General features: G+C 37.9%; 2 protein-coding genes across 9 annotated transcripts in view; both read right to left on the bottom strand.

The window, feature by feature from the left end:
* The window catches only part of TTC21B (tetratricopeptide repeat domain 21B), a 33137-nt gene extending 22645 nt beyond the window's left edge, over positions 1-10492 (bottom strand). The window contains exons 1-11 of one of the 2 annotated variants that reach the window (XM_064434605.1): positions 10359-10492; positions 10066-10195; positions 8981-9091; positions 7852-8018; positions 6952-7074; positions 5339-5496; positions 4873-4957; positions 3337-3435; positions 2572-2764; positions 1543-1640; positions 829-1029 (exon numbers count right to left, since the gene is read on the bottom strand). In XM_064434605.1, coding sequence (XP_064290675.1) covers positions 829-1029; positions 1543-1640; positions 2572-2764; positions 3337-3435; positions 4873-4957; positions 5339-5496; positions 6952-7074; positions 7852-8018; positions 8981-9091; positions 10066-10195; positions 10359-10439 — 1446 coding nt within the window. In that variant the 5' untranslated portion in view covers positions 10440-10492. The remainder of the gene's footprint in view (positions 1-828; positions 1030-1542; positions 1641-2571; positions 2765-3336; positions 3436-4872; positions 4958-5338; positions 5497-6951; positions 7075-7851; positions 8019-8980; positions 9092-10065; positions 10196-10358) is intronic. The other variant, XM_064434604.1, reaches the window with a different exon arrangement.
* A 1837-nt stretch (positions 10493-12329) lies between these two features.
* LOC135308932 (sodium channel protein type 1 subunit alpha) overlaps positions 12330-16426 on the bottom strand; it is an 89564-nt gene continuing 85467 nt past the window's right edge. For all 7 annotated transcript variants that reach the window (XM_064434595.1, XM_064434594.1, XM_064434598.1 and 4 more), the window contains 2 exons: positions 15954-16224; positions 12330-15588 (listed from right to left, as the gene is read on the bottom strand). In XM_064434595.1, coding sequence (XP_064290665.1) covers positions 14420-15588; positions 15954-16224 — 1440 coding nt within the window. In that variant the 3' untranslated portion in view covers positions 12330-14419. The remainder of the gene's footprint in view (positions 15589-15953; positions 16225-16426) is intronic.

Below are 16426 nucleotides of genomic sequence, written 5' to 3'. Positions count from 1 at the left end.
ACTGATGTTTCAGACTTCCAAATATTGTCATTTTCTTACAGATGGTGAGGCACTTCATGACAATGGAAAGCTACTTGTTTTCCTGTTAAGATTTCAAAACTCTACATAAACATATTCACGGAAATGTTCTTTAATTAGGCTAGAAATAATGACAGGATAACAGAAGTCAGCTCCCAGTTATTTCAAAAGAACAATCTATTTAAGGAAGACACTATTTAAAGAAACTTGAAATGTGTTTCTTCTGCTTTAAAGATGTCAGGTCCCCATTCAATTTATTAATTTTTACATGCCTTTGTTGCCAAAACTAGAGGCAACACAAATTCAGCCACGGAAAATTAAGCCACCTAAGTAAGTGAGATTTTTCACTGGAATGAACAATAATATAAAAAAGGCAGTATTCCATTGATTTTTACCAACACACAAAAGAAAGAATATGTGTATATTGAAAAAATATCCTAAGCCAACAAAAATATTTCATGAATAGGGTGGTCAGTGTGAACATCCTAGTTTCATAATGTGATAGCTTTATTCACTGCATTATTACAGCTTCCTAATAGATACTAAGACAGTGCAACTACACACACAGAATGCATTGAATAAATACCCCAAGTTTCCTCAGGTGTCATTACTGCCACTTGCTCACACCACAAAATGCATATTTTTATCATTAGTTTGACTAAACAGTGGTGTAATATCCCAAAACATACTCTTACTTTAAATATGCTCACATTTTAAAAAGGAAAATTTTCCATTTTTTTGCCTCAGGATTAACTGTTCTCAAAATGAAAAATTCCAATACTTAGACAAATGCAATCTACAGGTGCTTACCTGTGCTGGACAAAAATTAAGATATTCTCTAATAATTTCTAGCAAGAAATCAGGGTTTAGTTTTTCAAAATATTCCACACCAAGAGGAAATCCATGCAAAGATGAAAAGTGAGTATCCAGAACATCATTCAATAAAGCAAAAACATCTTCTTGTCTCTTATGTTTTTTCATAGCTAGGACTGCATGCAGGAAAGATAATTCCTACAGAAAAGAAAAAAAAAACCACAAACCCCTAAACATTCTTCATATTCCAGATACATTCATCTCTTACTCATACAATACTACATAATTATTAATGTTAGCCACTTGTTCTTTATATTTAGGGATACTCTAAGACATGTAGTATGTTATAAAGGACACTTGATGATTATTTTATCAATTCATTCCTTTAATTTGTGCAAGAACCTTTACATTTGGCTGATCACAAAATCCTGGAAATAATTAATATTTGTCCCTCCCTGACATATCAAACTTCCGTTCAGAGAAAAAAACACAGCTAGAAAATGATGATGTTTTTGCTCTGCAAGCAACACAATGACTTAATTATAGAAAGAAAAACTGAAACTTAGACTTAACAGTACTCCATTAACAATACTCTACTCAAGTGACTGAAATATAGAATGTGTAATAGAAGGCCACAGTTCAGATTCAACAAAGTAATTCATCAAAGCATCAATTAATCAAAGTAGCACAGTAAAGAAAGATGCCTCCTACCCCAGATTTCCCAATGGACTGCTGAATCTCATTAAGAAACTCCAGCTGATGCTCTGCATCTTCTAACTGCCCTTGTATTAGCTGGCAACGGATAATTCCTGAAACACATGGAAAGACTATATTGCCAATTCATCTTCCTAGTCAAGCACATGCTTTCTTTTCCAGAACTAACTTTTCCTCTCCTCAACCTCTTCATAAAGTAGTGACAGGAAAAGAAAGAATGGATCAAGACTTACGGGAATGCAAATTTTACATAGTCAGAAAAACCTAGGGTAGATGATACATGATTGATACATTAATATGCTATACAGCAGTTTGAAATGGTAAATCTTCAACTGCTTCTAGACTAAGCAGAAGCACTATGAAGTCTGGTTTCTAAATTCAGAAAAAGTGTAAGAAGGAAAACAACCTGAAGCACACACACAAACCATTCCTGCAATCTAAATTTTAATACTGTTTAAGGCCATGGCACAAGGAGTCAAGGAGGAAAAAAATACAGGGAAAAATCTGACAGGCAAATATGACACATTTACACTCCATTTTCTTGACACAAATGGGACTTTCTATAAAGTGGGTTTTCTTTGGATGTAACACATGCATCCAAAGTATGATGTTTGACTTGATTACGGTTTTCAAGCTAATTTGGACAAAATGAGGACATGAAGAGCTTGTTCTATCATGCCCTTGATTTTCTTATTTTTGTAATGCCTCAGAGTTCCCTAGTTCTTTGGTACTATAAAAACTAAATAATAAAGTAAATAAAATACAGCAAAACATCTGTTCCTACTATTACTTGAAGAGCTCTAATTTAGAACAGAAAAGGTTAATTTTCCAATAGGGAAAACCAAAAGACATATTCAGTAAAGAGACACTGCTGCCACAAGGAAGAAAGCACACAATGAATCTGAAAAAACAACAATAAACAGCGCTCCTGTTATAATAGTTCTAGATTTTCCTAGGACCAGTAATAGGAAAATTTGACCAAAAAATACTGTCTACTAAAAATCAAAAGGAAGTATAAGACCTTACCAGTTAGTGCAGAAACACTTGTTTCATCAAGTGTCATAGCAGTCGTGTACCATTTTTGAGCTTCTTTCACTTTCCCTTGTAAAATCATTTGGTAGCCAAGTTCAGTAGCAAATTCTGCATTGTCAGATGCCAAATCAAATGCTCTTTGTACTAAGGTTTGTGTATGCTGAAGGATGAGCTGGTTCCGGCCACACTAATGGTAAGAACAATCTTTAAGCCTTAAGCTTTTCTTAGTTTTTTTTAATTCAATTAGACAAACACACTGAATATAGATCAGATCAGTAGAGACAACATGTCATGTAAGAATAAATTAGCCTACAGTAATTCTATAAAAACTGTGACATTAATGTGGGATGGATTCAAACATAAATATACAATACCACACAATAATGAATAATTGCAGTGAGTGCTTCTTCATAGCAATTTTTGATAAATACAGAGATTAAAGAAACCTTCACTTTCAAGGCTGGGTGATTAACCTTGTCAGTTTCACCCAGTAAGAAGATGGTTGGTGAACATTTAAGTGTATTTTCACTGTTTTTCACTTTTTTTTTTTAATTTTTAGAATGAGATGGCTTAAACATTGTAATTCATGCTGAATATGTCTTGAAAAATGTGGTTACCAAGGCTACATGAGTTAATCTATTTCAATTGTCCACAATTTTCTACTTTTTAGTAGATATTCAACGTCTGCTGACCAAAAAACAGAAGAAAACCATATATAGATACAGATATGCTGCTTAAGGGAAAAAAAAGCATACTCACTGTTCTACTGAAAGCTAAAGCCATTTTACAGAACAGCTCAGAATTACGTGGTTCTAATCTATCCAGTGCTTTAATCAGGTCTCCCAGTCTTGCTGAAGCCTAGGAGAAAAAAGAATAATATAAAAAAGTAATAGAAAGAATTAACAAATTAGGACAATCAAACAGTTTTCACTATAAACTGCTCACATTTTTACTATGCATTAATATCCTGAAATGTAAATTCTGAGGTTATCAGGCTGAGGAGCTGAGAACTCCTATGCCAATACTTTGGAAGTGACAATAAAGCAGACCATGCGTCCTTTATCCATGCTCTAAAAAGGTGAAAGGCTGGAGCTAATTCTGGTATAAGAGAGGAGTCCCACAGACTGAGGAATCTGATCTGTGAATCCTGTTTGGACTTCAGTGTGATACAGACACACATGCTCAAAGTTTCTCAAAAAAACTAAGGGGATTTTCTGGACATACAATAATAAGGTACTCAGGGTTTTTTAATACAATTTTAGGTGCAGGCACCTGAAATGCATAAATCTAACAGGCCTTGAAATTTTTCCCTAGACATGACCTTTAGTTAAATGTGACATTTAACTCCAGAATTTTGAGTTAACACTCTACTATGTCCAGCAAGGTTCCTTCCTGGATGGATTCAACTGGAGTCAGCAATTCTTACTACTTCTTCATATTTCCCATGACTGTGCACAAGACTTAAATTTGATTGTAAGGAGGTTAATGACCGAGTTCTTTCCAATAACTGAAAATGTGTTTGGCAACATAAATAACTTCTCTTCTACAACTTGAAGACACCTACAACACAATGAAAACACTTTTTTTTTTTTTGCTAATTTTCTACTTAAATCACACCAGTTTTTGCATAATGAGAAAAAATACAGAATGAATTTTTGGTGACAATTTAGATTGGCTATTTTAGAACTTCCTGAAAAATGGCACAAGTGCTGTACATACAAAATACATGCATATAACCCCGTCCAAGAAAATGGATCTTAGGAGTAGAAGGAAAAATAGCGTAGAATCCTCAGAGCTGGAAAAATCCCACATTAATTGTCAAAAAATTGTGAACAAAACACTGGTGTAACAACTATGACTGCTTCCAAAAACCTATCACTACAAGACCTCATTATTTCCATTATTTCAATTAATACAATCTTTAAAAATAATGACAGGCTTACAATAACTTATGAATTTATCAAAAGAGCATTTATACAAAAAAATATCACTTTGATGATTCTAATCAACATGATTTGGTCAGCTGTCCAGATCAGATTTCTGTTTGGCTTGACACCTGTTCTCTGGAAAGATGAAGGTTAAAAGTTATCATTTCTTTCTCATTCAGAAAACACCCCAGCAATCAGCCAGAGTAGCCACTCAAATCAGAACAGGTGAATATATCTCCTGCAGATTAGTGCAGCCCAGGACCAGTCAAAGTGTATGAGGAGAACACATAAAGAAGACAGCCTTTGCAGGGACTGGATGCGACAAGCACTATGTTGTGCTCAACATTCTGCCCATAAAGAGACTCACCTCAGATATATTTCCTCCCCTGCACAGATGATGCAGAGCCTCCATTCTTATGGCTTCTAAATTGAGGGGATCTTTCTGCAATAGCCTAGAGCCAAACAAAAGGTGAATGTGAAGAAACTAAACCAAACACTTGTTCAGTCATCTATTTTATCCTAAAGGAGGAACAGAATAACTTGTACTTCACAGTCATTTTACATCATGGATCTCAACTGAAAGCACAGCTCTTTTATCTCAAGAAAGATCCTCTTCCATCCAAAACAGAGTCATGTATCAATGTAGCATCCTCATACAATTGAAAACCAGGTTTCTAATAAAACATTATTTACTTGAAATTTATTTAAAAAAAACTGATACAACTAAGATTCATTAAAAATGAATGGAAACCTATCTGCTTTTGTTTCAAAGTGTCCTTTGCATGTAAACATGGCAAGAGAAGAACTTAGTGACGTGCTACTTCATACTCAACCTATGTGCTGTTTCAATTGTCTGCTCCCAGTCCTGCAAGGCGAGTTGTAGCTTCATTTTCTTTATGAAAGCAGGAATGAAGTTTGGAAAGTTTGCAATTATCTGGTTCACAATTTCCAGAGCTCCTGAATAATTTTGTCGGACCTCAAAATACTGTGCCTAATGGAAGGAAAAGAAGCCATATCAAAAGCCTGTAGACTCACACAGGTGAGAAGATTCAGAAATTTTTTCACAGAGAAACCAGGAAAAAGAGCTAGAGAGAAAGAACTCTTTCCTGAAGTTATAGTTTTACCTGAGTATCAACCACAAGTAGACATATTGCAACAATCAAACAGCAAAGGATGATGTGTAAAGCCTGTGTGTGTGGTGAGTGCTCAGTATTGTCAACTTACTAGTCAGTTGCAAGCAGGACAAAGAGAGACGTAGCTGAAGAGTAAAATTGTTTTATTCGGTTTCAAATACCTTTGTATGAAGTACCCCACAACTTTAGGATATTTAACACAACCCACTGATGAAACATTTATTCAAGCTCTGAGGCATGTACCATGTAAAAACCCACACTCAGCAGGTAACTATTGTTGTTGCCAGGATTTACAATTTTCTAACTGTAATGCGATTTACAGGGTATTCAAATACAAAACTTTCAGAAGTCAAGAATCAGAAGTGTAAATTAATTCAAGTAGAAATAAATTCAGGATTTAAACCCGATTTTGCTTTGATGCTTTGAATTTACTTACCATATTCCAGGTGACTGTATGTGTGCTGTTTTATTTCATCTTTTTAAGACAGAAATTATGCATACACAGTAGATTTTTGAAAGTTCATTTTTAAGCCCTAGTGAGATTCATGTCTGTCTAAATCCTAATTATTAAGTAACTACATTTGACATATACTCTGAATCTAATTCAATGGTCCACATGCAGCCGAGCACACACACCTAACCAAATACCATTGTGCACACTCTCCTGAACTTCAGTCTTCTAATATCCATTGAACAATTTTGTCTACATTTAGCTTTAGAATACTAAACAAACATCACGTTAACAAGTCACAATGTCTGTGATATAAAGTAATATGCTTTGAAACAGAAAATGTGTAAAGAAAAGAATTCATGCCACTCCTTTACTGAAATATAATAATTGATGATTATATAAACACAAATGAACACATGATCTAGACTAATGACAACTTAAAAAGAGTGCTAACAATATAAGAAAAATCACACTACAGTGTTTAACTATTGCAATTTGGCAATAGTTAAATTACAGAAATTCTGTAATGTGCATAGGTGTCCCATACAAAAAAGGAAGAGACTACACATTTTCATGTTTTCAAGTGATTTGAAACTTATTTTATACATATAAATAGAAAGGTTTTCTTGCATGCATAGCAAAATTGTAACAACAGTACACATTTAGAGTGACTGAATTTAAACTATACCTTTCTTTTCACATTGGTGTCTAAAGAACCCGAAAGTACCTACAGGGTCTGAGCTGTATCTCTGTTCCTTGGACAAGCTCATTATGCACTAACTACTCTTATCAGCATCCCTCCAATTACTCTACAAGACTAACATGACATTTAGGAAGAGTTAAAACAGTGAAATAAACTTACTTTACCAAGCAGTGCAAAAACATCATTGCCTTCCTGTAGTGCTTCATCAAAGTATTTCAGAGCTTTTTTAATGTGAGTTTCTTTCCCACAGGTGAGATCAAGCCATGCTTTCAAAATTAACCCCTGTTAACGAAATACAAATTGGAATTCTTTGTTAACTAGGTAATAGAAAATTACACCAGATACAATAAGCAGAAATAACCTAAATAGAGCACTGAGGACTAAATAGAGTCTCTATTTTAACTGCTTCAGAGGCATAATTATAACCAGTCTTTAGCATAACCTAACACTTGGGTGATTTATTCCATAGTTAAATTAACCAAATAGTATATTTACTTACAGAATCAGAAAAAAATACCAGTGGCACCTAACAAGTCTAACATGCTCAGCAGTCAGAACAAAACCTCACAAATGTGACCACATTAAACAGAGTATTTTCTGCAAACATTTCAGCACTATGTTTTCTTAAGATTTTGTTTATATGAGACACTGAGAAACATACTGGTGCTGCAGTATGTTTCTCAGTGTCTCATATAAACAAAATCTTAAGAAAGATTTTGACTATGATGCTTATTTTTTTGCTAGGAATTATGAGGCTTGGTATCAAGTAGCAATAGTGGCTTAACTGAGTATTATTTCCATTTATTGATTTATTTTCATTTATTAATCCATTATTTATTATTTACTAAGTGAAAATTAATATTAGTCAACAAAAACAACCATGGATATTTACTCAGCTGTGTCGAATGAATTTATGACAGTTAAGAAGGAAAGTACTAGAACACAAAAAAGTTCAGGACAACTTCCCAACAGCATTAATGCCATAAGTCTAGCTTCAGAGAAGGTCCTATTAATTGTCCTATTAATCTTTTACATTACAGAAAGGTAAGAACCAGTTACCTCTTTACCACCACCAGAAACTTTGATCATTCTATCAACATATTCACGGGCTTTGTCCTCACGACCAAGATGCCACAAAAACAAGCCAGCATAGTACAGAGCCTGCTGTCCTGCCGTTTTACGTTGCTCCTTCAATCTTGCATCCAACTCCAGAATCGCATCTCGATCTGAAAAGGTTTTGTTCAGAGCTCTTGTTCACAGCCTCTCAAAATATTATCAATGAACAGCATGTAAGCCAAGGGCTTCCAGAGCAAACACTGTTTTTGTACTGTACATTGATAAACATGCAGACAATCCCACCCAACCAGTAATATTGATCAGATACAGATGGAAAAGGCAGAAGAGGGTTCCCAACAACATGGCTGATGGGGAGGTCCCAGAAGTGGCAAAGTCCCAGATGGCTGGTAGTTAGCCAAGCTGATGTCCATCTAGACATTCTCAGAAAGTCCTGAGATCTACAGTAATTTTGCTGTCCTGCAATATTAATCCTCAGGGACTCGAGTAAGAGTAATGTCATTAGTCAGAGCTGTTTCACATCAAATTGTTTAACAAACTGTTAGCAGCAGCTATAAACCTCCATAGTGAGAAAGATACTGCAGCAATAGTGTAACAAGCACTCAATGCACCTGATAAACCAACCCTTATTTTGAGAATGTAATTCCTAACAAAATTGTTCCAGCTTTTAGGCTGGAGAAGGGAATATCAAAACTCACAAAATCCTTTTCTCCATTTGTATGGCCAGGATAATTTAAAGGATAGAAATGACATGGCTTTAAAGACTTTTCAAGTTGCAGTTTTACTCAAAAGTACAAATATCAGACATGAGTGAACAACAATCACAAGAAGCTTGATTCCATTTTTTTTTCCTACAAAGATTCTTCATCACAGCAGACAAGTCAGATTTTGAGTGTGGGTGCTTTATTTTAACATTCACTCTTAAGCTTCAGAGTTTAGTGATTTGGTATTTTTGTTTACAATCTTGCTAAGCATCACTCAATTCAGTAATAGATCCTATGTCAAATGCAAGGACAGAGTAAACCTTTTTAACTTAGGCAGAATTAGCCTACCACTCTCAGGCCTTCACACACAGCTGTTTAAAACATGAACCAGAATGTCTTAATAGGCATACCTGGATTAGGGCTCTTTTTATGGGCATAAATCAGAGCCATCATTGTACAAAGTGACACCTCTGGTTTGTTTTTAATAGACTCCAACTGTCGAATACTTTCTTGGACATCACCTAGTTAAAAAAAAAAGCATAGACTAAGCCATCACACTTTTCAAGACAAAGAATATAATCATCAAACATCAATCTGACTTAAATTTTCCCTATTTTTTCTTCTACGCTTTTGCTCCTTATGCATGTACCCACTTATTTGTGTAAGTCTTTCAAACAGACACAGAAAATAGCATCTCAATGTCTCAATGCAAAGAACTTGAATTATATGCTAATTCTGCCAACTGCCAGAAAGATAAATATCATATTTATTGTTTCATGCAGGGTATGGACCAGCTCTTTTTGCTCCTGTTTCTTTATATAACCAGTGTTTTTGCCTTATTTGCGTGAATATTTTAAATACTAGCAAAATAGCCAGTATCTTGAAAAATGACAGGATTCTTATATGAGAACATCTGGGAATTTGGGAACAGACACACTCTCTCAAAACCAGCATACCTTCCTAGACTTGTCTCATCCCTCCCCTTGCTGGGTTACTTGTTAATATTTCTGACATCCCTGGAATATACATGCTGCTAAATAAACTTCTCAGAACAGTGTAATTTACACAAAGATCCCCCCACCAGGTATTAGCTGTCAGTTTCCCTGACACAGAGGACTCAACAAAACTGACACAGCTGCTTTGAAGGGAAGAGCTGCTAGCTGGGAGGCACTAGTGAGTTTCCCATCAAATGCAACATGCGTTTGGGCAGGGCTCAAATTCCCTCCAAGGAACCCATTTACCAGACCCATGGTCATGAAACCACGGAGAAGAAAAATACTTGCTATTTCTCACTTTGGTAGGAGCTATCCAGCTCACTTTCAAACTGGGTTGGAGCGGTGACAGACGACAACACCCCGGCAATGTACCCAACACGGAACACATCCAGACTGCCCAGCACCGCTCCTCTCAGCCCGGCCTAAGGGCTGGGCTCGGGAGGGGAGGCAGGGACGCCCCGCGCCCGGGGAGGAGCGGCCCCGGCGGCCCCGCGCGTTACCTGCCCTCAGCGCGCCGTAGGCCCGGTAGAAGAGCAGCACGGGCTCCGCGCCCAGCCGCGCCAGCGCCTCGTCCGCCGCGGCCCGGGCGTGCTGGAACAGCCCCTGCTGGCAGTAGTAATTGAGCAGCGCCTGCGGGGAAGCGGCCGCGGGTCACCGGTGACAACGCTTCGCCCCGGGACGGCCCCGGGAACACCGCGCCCACCCTCCCGCAGCCCCGGCCGCTCCCATCCCTCTCTCCCTCCTTCCCAGCCGCTCGCTGCCTCCGCCGGGACGCGACGGCGGTGGCGCCCACCTGCTGCACCTCGGCGTCCATCGTCGCTACCCGACGCCACTGCGGGGGGGCTCCGGAAGGGTGAGGACGGCGCCCTGCCATTGGCTTGGGCGGGAAGGAGGCGGGAGAGACACGGGAAGAGAAAGTGCGGGAGGGCGGCGGGCGGGAGCCGCGGGCCGGGCCCGAGGCAGCCTGCCGGCGCCCTGGCGCCCCCTGCCGGCGGGCCGGCGGCCGCGCCGCGGGAGCGCTCGGAGCCGGAGTGCTCAATGGAGGCTTTGGGAATGTGTTTGTGTCCTTGCTTTTGTTGGCTGAACGTACGGCTAAGTGGCCCACATTCCATACGTTTCATAACGTAACTGAGCACTTCCAGTTATGTGGCACTTCTCTTAGAAACGCCATAGCAATAGGGTCAAAGCAGATAGAGAAATTTCGGGTTTCTGCCCTCCCTTCCTCCTGGAGAATTAGAGTTGCAAAGACTAGTAAAATTAGGGTTTTCTTATGGAGGTGGAAGCACTCTCAGCCATAATCTCTAGACACCAGAAACAAAGGTTGCTAAAGAGCCTTCCCTTGGGATGGGAGCGCCGTCTGTCCACCAGGAAAGCCGGCAGTGATGCCACCAAGGACAAGGAGCAGAACCCAGCCTGCACGGAGTTTGTAGGAGAAGCTGCTTGGCTCTTCTCGCAGAGAGTGCTCAAAGTCACCTTTCCTGGTCCATTACACGTGCAGCTCCTTTGTCACAAGTTCTCGTCCCCAGCATCAGGAAGGTGCCAAAGAAGCACTATGCAATAAGCATTCTTGGGTTTCCTTGTTGGCCAAGACAATCCTCTGATTTTCCTGCTGTGTTTATGTTCTGCTTGTCTTGTTCTGAAGCAACATTTAGGCTTCTGTAAAATTTAAAAACTATTAGAGATATGAGAAACAAGTTGGGGTTTTTAACATAGTTTTTAAGGTAACCATTGAAGACATATTCTGTCCACATATTGATCTGAAAATACTTATCTTTTCATTTTGATACTTAGGCATTTTGAATCTGAAAAAATTGTAGACCTCTTTTTTTCACAGTGTATTTCACAACAATTTTACAGAAAAAAATTCCTCTCCCTTGAAAAATTGTTGATGAATTTCACGGAAAATGCTGTGAAATTTTGTTTCTGCATTAGCCACTAAGCAAGCATGCAGACTACAGCTGCTCATCAACTGGTTTCAGTAGTCACCTGTGACTGTTTTCATTGTAAGTTGTAGGGAAATGCAATATAAAATTATGTAAATGTGTAAAATTAATACTTTTGGAAATTCACTGAAGCAGTTGATAAAGAATAAGGAACAGGCCCACTTTCCAGATGCATTTGTTTTTTTACCCTATCGGTATCCACAAATGGTTGCTTCTAGGAATGGAGTGGTTCCAGAGAGATTTTTAAAATTCCTGAGGAAAAGATCAATGATTTATTCATTCCAACACCATTTCACCTTTTTCAGAAATGCACTCACATGTGAGATGCTCTGTAGCCTGTTTGTGAGCAGCACCCAGCAAGAATAAACTGGCTCTCAACCCAAGCTGGGGAATGCCATGGATCTGGTGCACCCAGCTCTCAACCCAAGCTGGGGAATGCCATGGATCTGGTGCTATTTTCTGTCCTCATTTTGTCTTTGTAAACCCCTGAACACTCAGTTCTCACTGCTGTGACTGCTCTGAGCCTCCTGGGACACACTCAGGGCAGCTCTGGTATTCCATGGCTGTGCACCCCCTGCCTGGGGCTGCTGCATGAAGTCACTGGGGACAGAACTCCTGGTACATGCAGAAGGGTCTCGCTCACTGACTAACACACATCAAGTGAGAAATTCCTAATTAGTGACTAACAAGCAAGTCCCAAGGATTTTCTTAAGTGGAAGAACAGTATAGCTGCTGTAGAGGTTTTCAGTATCCTCTCATTCTGTGGTTTAAAAGCATACCTTTGTTTATATTAATGTCAGATAATAAACACAAAAGGAACGTACAATAAAAAATGTAATCTTTATTATTTTGACGCATTAATAATGTTCTTTAGCATCAGTTAGGGTAATAGCATTTTTCTGCATGCAGTTCACTAATACAGATTTAGTCAATAATTTTAATAAAAGTAATCTATATTTAATTTTCCTGTGTAAGAAACAAAATGTCCTGATGGATTGGATTATTCAATTTTGCTACTTTCTCTGTGAAAAAATATTGTGGACCCTAGATAATATTTAGAACTATTCTAGTGCAGCATGAATGAAAAAAAAACACCTGTGAGTAAACATGAAAAAAGATTCAGGATTCTCTGAAAGAAAGGTTGTATCTGAAAACTGATGATGCAGGCACTGCTTAGACATTCAGTTTGAACTTTAGACCATTTTCCCATCTGCAAAAATAAAAAAACAACGTAGCTTTTTAGAAGCAAATTATGAACTTATTTCGCAGAAATTATTTATATGTTGGCAAATACTGTAAAAAATAAGATCCTACAGTAATCCATTCATTTAGTTGTATCTTGTTCTCTGGAGTTCTTCTGTGAAAAAGTGCTATGGACTGAAATAACATAAATGCTGTGACATCAACCTGAAGATAAAATCCGGTTCTTGTTTTATGTACATAATGCTGAAAAATAAAATAAAATGATTTGTACAGTATTTATATTTGCTTATAAAATCCTAACATTATTTTCAACAAGTTTAGTAGTTTTCAACATCTGTACAGTTTGGATATACACTATATGTTTTTCACTGAAAATTCAGAAATGTAAAACAAATAAGCTCCTAAATAGCTGCAAAATATTGCTTAATGGTATGGAGGAATGAGGTCTTTTTGAGTAGTTTGTTTCATTTAGCTCTGATGTATGGCTTCCCATGTTTAAGAATCCTGGACAGTCAAAGGAATAGCAGCATAGGCAATATAAACATGCACTGATTGCATCCAAACTATCTATAATGGTAGATAATACATAATTTTACCTGTTGAATGCTTGCACACTACACTTATTGTGGTACATATTTGATGCAATAAATGTGCTAAAGTCATTATCTGTTTGCTCAAACATGCACCACAGGTTAAAAATTATTTACATAGCAGAGGGCTTTTCATTAACGTGTACAACATCAACCTTACTGAGAGCTGAAGATGGCTAAACAATACTGCAGGATAAAGCAGAACAACTTCATAGAGGGCTCTTTTTGATCAATTTGGTGGGCTGAGGCAGATTCATTTAGTATTCGTATGCAGAAAGACATTTGACAAAGACAAAATCTGTGACTCCAGACCTAGGGAGAAGTTTGCACCTTCTGAAACTTAATGGTCTGTGCAAAAAGTAAACCATATTTACTATTCTTGTGAGTTGTAGAGGATTTTACAGGCATACTAAGACTTGTTTGAACATGATACAACATGAATACATTAATTAAGCACCTCAAAATCTGTTATTCCTTTCCAGAAACACTGTGCTAAAAAAATCTGTTGTTCTTTGTGACTTAATGTTATTTTCATGCATGATCTATAAGTGCAGCATGCCTTCATGCAAATAATTTCTGTGTGTATATTAGTTGTATAATAGAACACCTGGCCCTTGTACCTGTAAAGGTGTACTTAATTCCCTTCCCCAACAGAAGCCCCATTTACAAAAATAGTCACATATAATAAACAACATATGAATAAAAACAAGATGAATCCACCAACACAGATTTTGTAAAAATATGAAGTATGTGGCAGTTGAAATGCAAACAGTGGATAGAGTTACCGTATTGTTTTATGCTAAACACACAAATACTTGGTTTCACACCCCTTTAACTGGTCCCTACAGTCTGTGTAGCCATTTTTCTCTCCTCTTCAGCAGTGTCAGCTGGTAGTGAGAACAGTAACCTCCTGTCAAGGTTGTTTCTTCTTATCACAGTCACAGTCACTGACAAGGGGTCACTGTCTTTTAATAGGCACTGACCTTTAATGTACAGTATATTTGTAAAAATTGTCAGTTTGGCATAGACCTCCTTCAGGAGTCCTGTTGACACAAACACATGATCCTTACAGACTATGAACTACTTTGCACGTATATGATTTTTCTTGCTATTTGCTCTTATTTCTGACCATCTTTATCTTCCTTTTCATGCTTTTCTTTGACTGGCCTTATTACACGATCATAAGAAGGCGGACAAATTGCTGTTGATGCGGTTATATCTGTTTTCTCTGTAAATGAGTTTTCATTTAACTTGTCAATAAGGATCTCATCTTTCATACCCTGACCAGCCCCACCTTCAGTTTTATTTTTGTTATAGATAAAGGAAGCTTGTTTTACTGTTCGTTTTAAAAGGTGACGTCTGTAAGCACGCTGAATGATGACAGCAGACACCTCCTCCTGCTTTCGTTTCAGTGTGGTTGTAATTGGTTCATAGGAAGCTTTGGAAGGATTGGATGCCATAAACCGATCTTCCATCTGTATTCTGAGGGCATCCATCTCTCCACTTTCCCCCAAAACACGCTTTGTGAAAGCAAACAAAATGTCAAGGCAGTGAATTCTGTCACCGCTCACCATGGGCAGATCCATTGCAATAAGCTGGACTTTGTTAGGTTTGGGTAGATGAAGAGGAGGCTCAAGTGCTGCTGCAAAATCAGACAATTTCTCAAATTCCATGAATTGTGTTGCATCAGGATCAAACTTCTCCCAGACTTCATAGAACATCTCAAAGTCATCCTCGCTCAAGGGTTCAGCACTTTCTTCAGTAGCAACACCAAAGTTCTCCAAAATCACAGCAATGTACATGTTCACCACTACCAGAAAGGATATGATAATGTAGCTGACAAAGAAGAAAATCCCAACAGAGGGATTGCCACAGTCACCTTTCACAGAGCTCCCTGGATGAGGCTTGTTAGGGTCACAGTCTGGCTCCCCACTGTTGAGAATTGGGGCGAGCAAACCGTCCCAGCCAGCGGACGTGGTGATCTGGAACAGGCAGATCATGCTGTTGCCAAACGTTTCAAAGTTGAACATGTCATCAATCCCAGCCTCCCTCTTGACATAGGCAAAGTTGGACATGCCAAATATGGCGTAGATGAACATGACCAGGAAGAGCAGCAGCCCAATGTTGAACAAAGCAGGAAGAGACATCATCAAAGCAAAAAGCAGAGTGCGGATTCCCTTCGCGCCTTTAATGAGGCGCAGGATTCGACCGATTCTGGCAAGCCGGATGACTCTGAATAGTGTGGGAGATACAAAGTACTTCTCAATCATCTCAGCCAAAAACATTCCTAAAAACGAAAAAAAAAAAAAAAGAAAACCAAGGTACATTATAACTTAATCTCTGTATCACAACAGAAATTTAGAAACACAGTTTTAAAATTGGCAATTTTATTAGCAATTGAAGATATTCTGTAGATTACACTGGCATAATTTCTGTTATAGCAGTGATATGTAATATTTGCAGGTGCAGTAAGTGTTGGATGATTATAACAATTTTGATGGTTGGTTTAGCTAAATTACTAATTAAAATGTAAAGTTGAATGACTTGGCTGTAAATCTCATGATGGCAAAAGCTCACTATACAGATCTATTCAAGTAAAAGGTTACCTCCTATTCATTTTACCTTCCTTTAAGTTTAATTAACAAGACTTACCTACTATAGAGAGAATGACGACCACAAAATCAAAAATGTTCCAGCCTATAGTGAAGTAGTAATGGCGAAGTGAAATTAATTTCAGGACACATTCTCCAGTGAAAAGGACAATGAACACCAGGTTTATCCAGTATAAAATATTTTCCATTTCTTTGCTCTGGTCATCTGTTTCTACCATCATGGTAACCATGTTAAGACAAATAAGAATCATGATGCTGATGTCAAATACTTGCTGTGTCACAAAATCAAAGACCATTCCTTGGAATTTATTCTGAGGAGGAAAGAGAAAAGAAACATCCAATACAAACTGTAATTTATTTACATTTCATGTTAGAAAAACACATGCAGTAAGCCTTATGAGACTTCAATAAAATTGTAACTACTGTACACTAGTTGCTAATTGAGTACTCAATACTCAAAACTTAGTTCAGCGGCCTTTGTTGCATATTCATATATAAAATAGTTGTAAGTGA

This window comes from Passer domesticus, chromosome 10, assembly GCF_036417665.1.
Source record: "Passer domesticus isolate bPasDom1 chromosome 10, bPasDom1.hap1, whole genome shotgun sequence".
Classification (NCBI taxonomy): domain Eukaryota; kingdom Metazoa; phylum Chordata; class Aves; order Passeriformes; family Passeridae; genus Passer; species Passer domesticus.
Note: the sequence above shows the minus strand (reverse complement) of the source record. Positions and strands in the feature narration are given on the sequence as shown.